The following is a 13,775-nucleotide window of genomic DNA, read 5'->3' on the forward strand; positions in this document are numbered from 1 at the left end:
GGCTCTGAAGGATTTTTGAGAAGGTCACTTCCTCTTCTTTAGCTCCCTTGCAAGATCCCTGAAGTCTTCTATAATCTGATACAAGTCATTGGGTAATGTGTGGAATTCATAATCTCCTCCAAACTTGCAGTTGAACTAAGAGCAGTTCTTTATTACTTTCTTGGCACCCTCACTCTCCTAGAAGAAGATAGCATTGTACATGTTTGAAATGTATGGAACTTTTTATCTGGAAATGCTTTTTTTAAAAAAAGTACGGTATTTATATTATTTTGAATTACAATGCAATGTTAGGTTACTCTTTGCATTCCTAATGACATCATAATTCATGATAACGAAACTTGAGCAGACTGTCAACAGAACCTCAAAAGGTCCTTAAAGCCATTTGATTTTCACGTGTTCCATTGCAAATTTGAGATGATTCTAAACTATTTAGTTGAATTTGAAAAAATAGCACCTGGCACAAAATAAATTGCTGACTTAGTTAATGCTGCCATTTAAAATTTAAAAACTTGAATTCTCGCTAGTTTTTTTTTATGTATTTAGTGTGTGTTCTCTTTTAAAAACTTCCTTAAAAGTAAAAGTTTCAGTACTCAAAACAACCAGGCTGACACAACTAGAAACTTGTTCTACAATTTGATGCAAAAGGTGGTGTGACCCAAGTGGAAGTTTCTGCTGTGATGAATGTAGGAACTGTCTGTAATATTTTATGAACTATCTGTATGGCTCTGTATTAATCATTTTGGTATTGCTACTCGGTACAGAAGGGTTAAAATGATGCCCCTGAGTCTGAGCCAAAGACATGAAGTGTTTGTATCATGTAACTGTCTGGGGTGATATGAGTGGCCCATTAAGGACTGGCTGGAACCCAGGCACCTCAATAGAGGATCCAGAAAGACCATGGGGAATCCCAGTTGACACTTAACAAGGGGAAGCTCACAGCAGACGGAACATGTGAACTCAGCATGTGTGATGGTGCTGCCCGTAGGAGCCAGCTGAGGTCACTCAAATAGGGTGAACTGCAAACAGAACGGGACAGACAAACCCCAAAAGCTGGTGGATATTCCAATACTTAGATTTATCAAGCGAGCACAAAACAACTTCTGTATTACCATACAGGTTACTCAGAAGTCCAAACAACGCAGTTCCCTTAAAGTGCCCAGCCTCAGGCCTCCGTCCAGACACACACGTCAGGTATGATGATGATTACTGAGAATCTTATCTCATCATATAAAAGAAAAGGTTCTTCCAATCCCAAAGGATCAGCCACATACCCAGGTTCAATTATAACTTAGATCTTACCCAAAATACACGCTTATAGTCAATTCTTATTAACTAAACTAAAATTTATTAAAAAAGAAAGAGAGTGAGTGTTGGTTAAAAAATCAATATACATACAGACTTGAATTCAATTCTTGAGGTTCAGATACATATGAGAGATGAATTTGTAGTTGCCAAAAGTCCTTTTAGATATAGTCCATAGGTTATAGTCCAATATCCATATTCAGGGTGACTCCAGTCAGTAACTGGGGATCTCCATCCTTATGGCTTATGGTTTCCCCCTCTTGAAACCCAAAGCAGATCTGAGATGAAGTAGGATCACGTTCCAGGGTTCTTATACATTTCCAGCAGCCTTTCTGTCTGAGAAAACAATAGGCCTAACTCTCCTTCTTCCAAACATCCTGGCAATTAGCACAGGGTAATTTATCCATTACGCAGTTCAGATACAGGTTACCACAACCTTCAAAGAGACATATAGACAATAATACTATTTCACTCAAGTATCATCATAAATGTTAATATTCCTTTTTTTAATCTTTAAATTAAAGCTATAGCAATAGACAAGACTTGTTTGCTTACATCACAAGACCTGAGCAAACACCTACCCTTCTACCTCTAACAATACAGACTTACATTTCAAAGCACTATTCATTTACCTATCTTCCTAACCAGTCTCTACAGGTCAGCCATGGGTCAGGTCAGTGAGTTATCTCTTTCTGGCCCTGTCACCTTTCAATGAGATATTATATTATACTCATAACGTCACAGCACGTCTTTGCAGCAGGAGGATAATGAACTGAGAGGTGACAGGAGGCTATGGTAAGAACTGGGCTCACAGGGGCTCTCACCTGGAACTAAGACAGAGGGATAGTCAGAAAAGGAAACAAAGATGGTTCCTACTGGAGTGTGGCTCAGGGGAGCCCTGGTTTTAGCCAGTATGAACACTTGTGTCTCTGTGCTAAACTAAGGACTTCCCAATACTGTTTTCCAATTGACTAATGAACCTCATCTGTTTTGACAAGGCAGCATAAAGTCACTGCAGATACTTGCTGAAGTGCATTGATCTTAGAAAGGGATAAAAGTCTCTGAATAGGAGTTCCCTCAGTCGGACTTTCTGGGCAGAGCTCATGGGGAGAAACAGGCACACTGGAGGTTTGGTCTTGGAGACATTGAAGCTGTATGACCTAACCTTGTGTAAATATGTGCCCCCTTGGCGATACACTGAAAGGGTACTCTCAAGAAACTGCTTAAAGGCCGGGGCATATCACCGCTCCTGTAAATCTGTGACATCTGCACACTGCTCTACCAGTATGCCTCAAATCTGACCTATTTATTTTTTCCAGTATATATAAAAACCCTGTCCTAAAACTGTGGGCATGAACTGAACTCACCAATTTTTATTTATTGTATTATGAATGGTTTATGCTGTAGGTGACAAGCTGCCCACCTGGGCAAGTTTGGGCAGCCATGGGTGTTCTGGAAAGGCCTCAGATGAATGTCTGTGTTTTGATTCAGATATGAATACTTGACATTTGACTTGTATTTGTTTTGAATACACAAGCAAACCAATGACTGCCATCATATGAAAATAGACATCTTTGGTATGCAGAGAACTGTTTGCACTTCCTTCCTGCTGGCTGCTCACAATTTCATTGCTCAGACCCAGTACAGCCTATTCCCTCCCTCCTCCTTCATCCCTGCTGAAGAGCTCGTTCTTTTTTCTGTTTACTGGCTTGCTTTCTTTATTGAGTACCAGGTGTATTGTTGCAGGGGATGGGTGGTGTAGGGTTACCATATTTAAAAAATAAAAAAAGAGGACACTCCACGGGGCCCGGGCCCCTCCCCTTTCCCACCCCCGGCCCTGCCCCAACTCCACCCCTTCCCTGACCAACTCCGCCCATTCCCCGCCCATTTCCCGAAGTCCCCGCCCTAACTCCCCCTCCTCCCTTCCAGCCACGCGAAAAGGGCTGCCCAAGCGCTACCAGCTTCACGGTTTACCGGGCAGCCTCCAGACCCTGCACCCCCGGCCGGCGCTTCCCCAGCACAGCTGGAGCCCGGGAGGGGAAGCGCCCAGCCGGGGGCACAGGGTCTGGAGGCTGCCCGGCAAACCATGAAGCCGGTAGCGCTCGGGCTTCGGGCAGCCCCTATGCCTCTGGACCCTGCGCCCCCGGCCGGGCACTTCCTCTCCCGGGCTCCGGCTGCTCTGCTCCTCCCCTGACTCTTCGGCTCTGTTTAAGTGCCAAGCTGCCCGAGCCAGCGCTACCAGCGCTAGCCCCCAAGACTGGCTAGAAGATGTCCTAGACTTTTTTTTTTTTTTTTTTTTTTTTTTTTTGGATATCGCAGTTCATCTAAAGGTAGACCTCTTTCTGCTTCAGGAATTTTGAAATGCACTGTAGACTGTTATCAGGGTAACCTTAGATATTAACAAACTGCAGCTCCCTGATCAGGTTACTGCCCATTCCACCAGAATGCAGGCCTCGTCTGTGGCATGATTCATTAAAGTTCTGATCACAGAGATTGTAGAGAGGCAACATGGTCCTTGGTGCACTTGTTCACCAATCGTTATTTGCTAATATCAACTTCTAGAACTAACGCAAAGGTTGGCAGAACAGTCCTGCAGTCATTTAAAATGAGCTCCTAGTCCCCGCTCCCTGGAATGTTGAACTACTGGCTAATCACCATAAGTGAGAACCAGATGCACAGGAATTTAAAGGAGAGAAATCAGTTACTCAGTTTGCAGTCACTGTTATTTGAGATGTTCTTTGCATACGGATCCCACAGCCCACTCTCTGTCCCCACAGTTCAGAGACTTGGGATCTTTGGATGACAAAGGAAATTTGAATGGTGGACAGGATTGCTCTGCCCTTTATTCCCTTCAGGGAGAGTGAGGACATGAAGGGTATATGCGCAACCTTTATGGGACACAACTTCCAAACGTGCACACCAGTAGTAGGATCCAAAATTGTTCAGCTTAACACCTGTCTTCTCCACATGACAAGTGTCCCATCCTAGGTTGTTTCATCAGCTAAAACCTGCCTGCTTGAACCATTGCTCTCCTCATCTACCCTCTCTGTTATTTTGGCTATGACCCCTAGCCTTATTAACAGTCACTTGGCTTCAGCACTGAACTCTGCCCGGCATCAGTGATACAGTATTTACCTGGCAGGGGAGATACCATGATCACCAATGTGGTTTTCCCAGGGTGAGGCTTATCCATTGCACTGCGGGTGTGCTGATGCCTGTGACTTCTCCGAATGCGGGAAACTCAACTGCAGAATTTGTGGTAGTGTGGGACTGCGTTCGTGCTTTCCCCTTGAATTAAAAAAAAAAAAAATCAGTGATAGTCTTTACCAATCTTGATCACATTCAAGCACAGAATGCTGTTGTCCTCATTTCCAGTTCTCTGAGAAATGCAGTTCCATAAAATTTAAAAAGAACCCTCTTATTACTAGAGACAGATCAGTAATGTTTAGTTTCCTTTACGTATTAGTAAGAATTGGATCTTTAAACTACATTAATAAAGTTTTGGGATAACATTTTGCAAACCAAAGGATTTTTGTTCTCTGCTGCAGATTAGTAATTAACACTCTTTTCACCCAAATCAGTTTTTTGTGTGTGTGCACTTATGCACTGCATTTAGAGCTGAGCTTAGTATTCACCCCCCATGAAACTCCTGAAAATTGCATTTTTTAAATGTTGCTTTTTTTTTTTTTTTTTTTTTAAGGAGAGAGGCCAAAGAATAGAGGAGGGGCTGTAGTAGTAGTAATATGCAGGATTATTTTCCCCCAATTTAACCATTGCTTATAAAAATTTAACTTCAATAACTGAGACTTCTAGGTGCTAGGTAATAGATAATCAAAGTTGTAAATTAATGTTGACAGGGCAATATGATTTTTTACTACTGCAAAAATAATATATTTATTTTTTGATAAACATTCTAGTTAATGTTTTAAGACCAAAGCAAGATTACCTTCAGTTTGTTAGCTCTGTTTGAGTATGTTCTCAAAGAATTGGAAGAGCAAATAAGTCAGACTGACAACTTCATAATCATTTTTATATTGTCTTCGGAGGGTGAAAAGCAATTCTAATTCTCCAACTGTGAAGCTTTTCATGTTAAACTGTAGAGACTAGTTTACAAGTAAGGCATATTAACTTGATTTTATTATGGGGAAAATAATCTTTTTAGACTAATCTGCTAAACATAACATTTATCTACATAGGTTCACCTTTGTAAAGCAAACAGGATTAAATGATTACCTTTCATTATCTTGGAATAGATATTATGGTATGTAAAATAGTAGTTTAAGTATATGACCCTTGGATAGGCCTACTTGACAAAACAGCCCTAAAATGGAAAAACACAGTAATACGTGGCAACAGCACAAAGTACATGTTATTCTTTTTAAAGAATTTAGAAAAAAAATTGAATCCAAGGAATATTTTACAATTTCTAAAATATTAAGGGTTTAAAAGTTACTGTAGCTGAAAATTAGAAAAATAAAGTTTGTAGATATTTCTTTTTTACACATTCCACATGTTTAGTCAGCAGCCAATAAACCTGTATTGATATAGGTTTTCTCCTCCACCTTTCCTGACTGCTAGGAAGAGGTCATGTCTACCATAGGACAGACTGCCTGCTCTCAGTTTCAGTGCCTGGCTCCACCCCAGCCCAGAGCAGCCATAACAGCAGGGGTGGGCAAATTTTTTGGCCCAAGGGCCACATTGGGGTTGCAAAACGGTATGGAGGGCCGGGTAGGGAAGATTGTGCCTCCCCAAACAGCCTGGCCTCTGCCCCCTCTCATTTCCCACCCTGACTGCCCCCTTCAGAGGATCCCTGCCCCAAATGCACCTGGACCCCACCCCTCATCCAACCCCCCCTCCCTGTCCTCTGATCGCCCCCTGCCCCTAACTGCCCACCCCCATCCACCGCCTCCCAAGCCCCTTTCAGAATGTGGCCCTGCGAACATGGGCGGAGGACTCAGGAGGAGCAGGGGCTGCTGCGCAGCCGGAGAGAAGCGGTGGTTTCCCCTTCAAAGCGCCGCTTCTCTCCAGCCAGCTGTGCGGCCGCCCAGTGCTGCTCCTGAGTCCTCCGGCCGCGTTCACTGCGCTCCCGCCACCCACACCATCTGCCTGGTCTCCTGCCCCTGCAGTGCAGTCCTCCCCCTTCCCCCCCCGGGGGGGGGGGCAGTGCGCTGGTGCTGAGCTGCCCGAGTGCCTGGCCTTGGGGCCTCCTGTTGTTGTGGGGGGGCCATGCCAGGGCACCCTGTGTTCACCCATGAGCCGCGCCGCCCGGCGTGAGCCTGCCACACTGCCGGCACGGTGAGCTGAGGCTGAGGAAGGCGGGGGGGCTGGGCAGGATGGCCCCGTGGGCCAGATGTGGCTCGCGAGCCATAGTTTGCCCACCTCTGCATTACAGGCCTCACCCCTTTAGCCCTGGGCTGAAGGGAACATTTTCAATTACTCTGAGGTGGCACATGTACAAGCTGGTCAACTGTAGGAGCTGTGAGGCGATGTAAAATGCTTAGTGAGGATGGAATCTTTGGAGATTTTAGCTGTTAAAAATCTGAAGTCTGTACTGAAACTGCATTTTTCAAAGTCCTTGGCTAAATCTGAGTGGATTTCACAGGGATAGCAAAAAGCACATCCCTCACACAGGGCACCTCCTGCCAAATTTCAAATCCTTTCTTCAGAGCATGGGGTGGTCATGGGCAGGAGCTTTTCAATGAAGAACTTGCCAGAACTTAACGTGGGCAAAACTTACATTTCCCTGTCCTCATTCTCTGAAATGCTGAACTATTTTGGCTGAAATTTTCCAAAACAATTCAACTGAAGCAGACACCAGGTATGGAAAACTTCAGCCCAAATGGCTAGTGTGGAAAAGTTTTATGAGCAGCTGGTAACAGGGTCTTAAACTGGGAAGTGTTGGGTAACTTTAAAAATAGGCAGTGCTACCAGTCTTGCCTATGAAAATAAAACAAAACCTAACCTTCCTATTTTTAAGAAAAAGTTTGCAACTTTGTTCTCCCTAGCTTCATCCCTCTCTCCCACTTTCCCTTATTGTGCTATATTGACCTGAAATTGGGAGCTCCTTGGGGAAGAGACATAACTTTCTCTGGTTTCAGAGTAGCAGCCGTGTTAGTCTGTATCCGCAAAAAGAACAGGAGTACTTGTGGCACCTTAGAGACTAACAAATTTATTAGAGCATAAGCTTTCGTGGGCTACTGCCCACATATGCATCCGAAGAAGTGGGCAGTAGCCCACGAAAGCTTATGCTCTAATAAATTTGTTAGTCTCTAAGGTGCCACAAGTACTCCTATAACTTTCTCTCTCACCTCCCCCCCCCCCCCCCCTTCGCAAAGCACCTACGTAAGACATATTGGACACCGTGGTCAAAATTTTCAAAGTCAGCAGGAGTGAGGGGGCTGCTACTCTCTCTGGCATTTGGATGTAGCTGTGTCTTTACCTCCTGCATTTGTAATCAATCACAGAGACAGATTGAAGTGCCAAACCAGTCTTCCTTTCTAAGGTCTGGTTTAATGCCTAATGCACAAAATATATCCCAACACCTCTACAGGATACCTGTCCCATTTGACTCTTCTTAGGGACTACAAAAATTTCTTCTAAACAAAAGTTATACAAATATTTACTAATTTTCACTTTGTATTATGGTTTCCCCAATACCTTTTCCCATGTTTTAGAAGTCCACTTCTTGGCACAGAGGTTCCAGGCAGTCACAATCCCCAATTCTAACCCGAACCTAAACTTTTCTCTAGAGAAACCTTAGCCACTGCTGTTCCCCTTCAGGCTTCTAAGGGTATGTTTACACCACAATTAAACACCCACAGCTGGTCCATGTCAGCTGACTTGGGCTCAGGCTGTGGGGCTGTAAAGTAGTGGTGTAGATGCTTAGGCTGGAGCAGGACCCCATGAGGAGGGAGGATCCCAGAGCCCAGGCTCCAGCCTGGCCTGAACACCTACACTGCAGTTTTACAGCCCAGATGCCCAAGTCTGCTGACATGGGCCAAACACAGGTGTTTAAAAGCATACCTTAGGGTATGTCTACACTGCAATAAAAGACCCGCAGCTGGCCCACATCAGTTGACTCAGGCTGTGGGACTACAAAAGTGCAGTGTAGATGTTTAGACTGGAGCCTGGGCTCTGAGACCCTGTGTGAAAGGGGGAGGGTCTCAAAGCCTAGGTTGCAGCCTGAGCTCGATTGTCTACGCTATTTTTAGCCCCAGAGCCTGAGCCCTGTGAGATGGAGTGAGCTGACAAAGGCTCTGAGACTCGGTGCTGCGGGTTATTTATTGTAGTGTAGACAAACCTGAAGCGAAGAGACAATCACTCCCCACAATGAGGGAACTGGACCTGCCTTTTATATTTTGTTTTCCTCTTCCCATCAATCTTTGTAGCTTACAGATGCATAATTTGGGAGGAAATATATAGGCGAGAGTTGGGCATGGATTGCTCTTAAAGACCCAGCTACCCTGTGACAGAAGTTGTGGTGCTTGTTTCTTCTGAAAAATCAGATTTATATATTCAAGTGCTGAAATTTAGGCATTCATATTCAAAAAATATTGGCCTGTACAAATAACAAAGCTCTCCAAAGACAGTAGGAATGGGCCTGGACACCTGCATGACTCCTGTTGTAATGACTCTCTGCTTAAACTCACAGTTGACTTCTCTGTCTTTGTAAGGCCAGGTCTACACTACCCCCCCTAATTCGAACTAAGGTACGCAACTTCAGCTACGTGAATAACGTAGCTGAAGTTCGAAGTACCTTAGTTCGAACTTACCTTGGTCCACACTCGGCAGGCAGGTTCCCCCGTCGACTCCGCGGTACTCCTCTCGCCGAGCTGGAGTACCGCAGTCGACGGCGAGCACTTCCGGGTTCGACTTATCGCGTCCAGACTAGACGCGATAAGTCGAACCCAGAAGTTCGATTGCCAGCCGCCGAACTAGCGGGTAAGTGTAGCCAAGGCCTAAGTTTCTAATACTTTTCAGTTGTTGACAGTGACTCAGATTTTTAAGTCTGATTTTTAAAAAAAGCTTTAGCATCAAAATATATGTTCAGCTTTTAACAGTTAACAAGTAGCAAGAAAGGGACAAAGATCCTAAAATCTCCTCTAACATCTGAAGTTAGAAAGGGGAACAGAAGACAAACACAATGGTTTACTTGGGATGGCTTTAAGGAAAAAAAGAAGGCAAACAAGGCATGAGTTTGTGGGTCTAGGTAATCCTTTGCCCAAACATAAACTGTGTATTGTGTAATCAAACAAGGACTAATCAACTGAACTGGAGCAGGGGAAGTAATCAAATCAGTAGTGTCTAGACAAATGAGTGGTAAAGTTGAACTGCAAGTGAGTTATGACAACAGTTGCTAGACATAAACAGGAGTTGGGGGAAAATTGTGGTGGATGAACACAGCACAGACACGTTTGAACTCCTTTGCTTATAAATACCACCAAATAAATTGATCTATAAAGGGTTAAAATGTTTTTTTCATTCATCGCTTATTTTAAGCCACCTAATTAATCTGTAACTTAAAGGAAACAACCAAATCTGTTTTGATACCGGAGGCTTCAAGAATAGCTGTAATGATTGGTATTTATATATCTTTGAAATAATGGCATACCTGTTCACTCGAGCAGAAATCTGGAGTTGGTAAAGTGACTTTGTGAAAGGGAAAAGTCCGTGAATGAAGTAAATGTTTGTTAAAGTGGGAGGAGGGGTTGGTATCCTATAAATAATATGCTCAATGTGATTTATTATATTGAAGTTACTGGCTAGTTCCCTAAACATTATTTTGTTAGCTGAAAATTTCTTTGCTTTTCCTAAATCTCTAGCAGAACTATCTTTTTTTATTTTCTTCGCCTCACTGATTACAGAAACAAGATTGCAGACCAAAATGATCTTGGCTGTATGCATGTGCACCTCCCGTAGAAGCCAATGGGAATTATGATTGGGCTGACTTTGGCCCAGATCTAATAATTTAGATGTGGAAGGAAAGTTAAGAACCTATTAACAACTGTATCATATGCAGTGTTGGGTTTTGTTCCGAAAGCCTGATAGCCTGGTTACTGGAGTAATTCAGCATCTGTTACTGAAGAAATTGTCATTTTGTGACAGCATTGTGCTCTATTGCAGTAGGTTAATACTGGCTTTAATGGCATTAGTCTAGATATATTCCAGTGGTAAATTAGAGCCATATTCAACTCTTTCATTTCTAAATTTGCAATTTTAGCTTTATCAGATAAATGTTTTGTATTTTTAATAACTGGCATTCCTCATTAAATAGTTGGCATTGCTCAATATTACATTTCTCTTTGTGCTTTCATTTTGAGGGTATTTTTGGTAGATAAAAGTTGTGTGTAAGTGTCAATGCTGACATGTATACATACATTATTTAAGACTATGGAGATAGAAGCGCAATATCAGCAATTAAACCAGTGTCCTGATCTCATCCTCTTGTCCCTGAAATAAAGGTGAGAATTCATACCCAGAAGAGAGAGAAGTATGGTGAGAACTTAGTCTGTAACAGTCTCTCACATGTTAACTGCAAGAAGTGCTATACATTGCCAGACATCACTATAATGGGGTAAAAAGATGAATTATTATTATCCTACGTAATGCTACTCACATCTCCTCCTCCTCCCTCCCCCCCAACCCCCCAGATCCTGATAAGATTCGTAAGCTTATTCTTCGTATGAAGAATCTGTAAGAAAGTTATTACTATTAATGGTATTGGAAGATGAGTGCCAATTAAAAAGCTATGGCTCAGAGGTTAGCTAGAGGGGTTTTTTCTGGGATTGGTGCACAAGGGCCCTTCAGATACTAATAGTTATTAGTGAAACCCTTTCTAACAGGTTTTTGACACTTTCTTGAACATGACTGTATAACCGATAACCATGGTTCAAAAGTGTTGGTTGTTCAGGATGAGTGGAGACATGTGAATGTGGTAAAATTTTAATTTTAGAAACCCACAGCGGAAGTTATTTCATAGCTAACTTCCTTTGTCTTCATTCTTGTTCCCCTTCCCCCCCGACTTGCACTTAAAACATTACATTATGTATCTTTCACCAACTTCAAGATTGCATTGCTCAAAATCCAAGATATGCATGTGTATTGCACAGTTCACTAACTTAAAAATGGAGGTACATTCCTTGAGATGCAGGTACATTCAGGGCCCCCCTGCTCTGAGGTCTCTCCCCACTCACTCCATCCCCCCTCCCTTTGTCACTCGTTCTCCCCCACCCTCACTCACTCGCTCATTTTCACCGGGCTGGGGCAGGGGGTTGGGGCACGGGAGGGGGTGAGGGCTCCGGCTGGAGGTGCAGGCTCTGAGGAGGGGCTGAGGATGAGATGTTTGGGGTGCAGGAGGGGCTCTGGTCTGGGGAAGGGGGTGGAGGGGTTCAAAGTGTAGGAGGGAGCTCTGGGCTGAGGCGGGGGTTGGGGTGTGGGAGAGGGCTCAGAGCTTGGGCAGGGGTTGGGGTGTGGGAGGGGATATGGGCTGTAGGCTGGGGGTGCGGACTCTGGGGTGGGACCAGAAATTAGGGGTTCAGGGTGCGAGAGGGGAGTCTAGGCTGGGGCAGTCTAGTTGGGGTGTAGGGGGGCGTGAGGGCTCTGAGGTGGAGCTGGGGATGAGGGGTTTGGGGTGCAGGAGGGGGCTCCAGGCTGGGGCCGAGGGGTTTGGAGTGTGTGGGGATTCTGAGGTTGGGGTATGGTAGGAGGCTCAGAACTGGGGCAGAGGGTTGGGGTGCGGGCTCTGGGGTGGGACCAGAAATGAGGGGTTTAGGGTGTGGGAGGGGAGTCTAGGCAGTTGGGGTGTGGGGGGGCATGAGGGCTGGGGATGAGGGGTTTGGGGTGCAGGAGGGGTGCAGGCTCCAGGCAGCACTTACCTCTGACGGCTCCCTGGAAGCTGTAGCAAGTTCCTAGGCGGTGGGGCGGCCATGGGGCTCTGCATGCTGCCTCCGTCCACAGACACCATCCCCACAGGTCCCATTAGCTGTGATTCCTGGCCAATGGGAGCTGCGGAGCTGGCACTTGGGGCGAGGGCAGTGTGTGAAGACCCTCTTGCTGCACCTATGCGTAGGAGCTGAAGGACTTGTCACCGCTTCCAGGGAGCCGCGCACCAGGTAGGGAGCCTGCCAGCCCTGCCAACCAAACTTTAAATGGTCTGGTCAGCTGTGCGCGTTCCTGTCAAAAACGGACACCTGGCAACCCTAGATCAGGAGTATCTAAACTTCCTAGAACAAGCTGGCATCCCAGGATTGTTTGAGCTGTCCATCCTTTTCATGTGAATATATTGAGGGTTATGAAGCTTACTGTAAGTAAGATCTGTTGGATGAGACCTTGGAGACCGCTCTGCACAAACCGTAAACATCCAGCAGTTCTTATCATAAGACAGTGGGTTTGCGCCAATTTCAACCACAAAATGTCCCATCTGTATGCTCTCATGCAGCAAACTTGAGTGCTGCTCTCCACCCCAGAGGTCACTGAATTTCATTTATTGTGCATGTTATCAAGTTTGAGAAGCTCTTCAGCATCTTTTGGGTTAAGATGTTATACATGAAATAGGTGTGTGTTAGTATTATTATGAAGAAAAGTCACAAGGGTGATAGAACTTCAGTGTAATGAAACAAATTGCTACAAAGCAGAATCTTATCTTAAATTTTATAATAGTGGTCTGCTATTAGAATCAAGCAAGTCGAGAGTGGGCTTTGGGGGAGCAGGGGAAGAAATGAAGTCAGGATACTCAAAACACTTGTCTGTAAATACAGATGGTTTTTCCGTTTATCTTACAGAAAACATATTTATTTGAATACTAGATGTTTATAAAGGGCAATAAGAATTCTGGCCAATTTTATTTACTTAATTCTTCCACTAGAGGGTGCAAATGTTCCATAAACTTCCCTTTTGAGTGAGAGCAGTGCCTGAGTTGTAGAAGAAGTGTGTGTCAATTTTAATACGGGAGAACTCCTGATTTCATATTGCAGCATATGAAAAGGATGAATGAGTTTAAAAAGAAAAGATGTGATTCTGTAATAAATATAGCAGCAGAGGGTCCTGTGGCACCTTTAAGACTAACAGAAGTATTGGAGCATAAGCTTTCGTGGGTGAATGCCCACTTCATCAGACGCAAGTGAAGTGGGCATTCACCCACGAAAGCTTATGCTCCAATACTTCTGTTAGTCTTAAAGGTGCCACAGGACCCTCTGCTGCTTTTTACAGATTCAGACTAACACGGATACCTCTCTGATATAATAAATATGTAACCTACAGATGACACGGAGCCCAGATTATTATTAAAAATTACTACTACTTCTGTATTTCAGATTACTGATTTTTGGATCCTATGAAAGAGAAACGAATGTTCATTGCACGTTTGAGCTGAGCAGTAATGTCTGGGAAGAAAAATCTCGGAGTTCCATTAAAACGGTAAGATGCATACATATTGTATTGCTATATGACTTAAACTCTCATATAGTCTTTCTAGA

The 13,775-nt window shown here is 44.2% G+C and overlaps 1 protein-coding gene and 1 non-coding gene across 3 annotated transcripts in view; both read left to right on the forward strand.

Moving 5' to 3' along the window:
* The window catches only part of PDZD8 (PDZ domain containing 8), a 124,801-nt gene that overhangs the window by 40,326 nt on the left and 70,700 nt on the right, over positions 1–13,775 (forward strand). For both annotated transcript variants that reach the window (XM_005310349.4, XM_005310348.4), the window contains one exon: positions 13,614–13,716. In XM_005310349.4, coding sequence (XP_005310406.2) covers positions 13,614–13,716 — 103 coding nt within the window. The remainder of the gene's footprint in view (positions 1–13,613; positions 13,717–13,775) is intronic.
* LOC112059279 (U1 spliceosomal RNA) lies at positions 4,430–4,593 on the forward strand. Its single transcript, XR_002888541.1, has one exon. It is a non-coding gene; the product is annotated as a U1 spliceosomal RNA (small nuclear RNA).

This window comes from Chrysemys picta, chromosome 7 (assembly GCF_011386835.1).
Source record: "Chrysemys picta bellii isolate R12L10 chromosome 7, ASM1138683v2, whole genome shotgun sequence".
NCBI lineage: Eukaryota > Metazoa > Chordata > Testudines > Emydidae > Chrysemys > Chrysemys picta.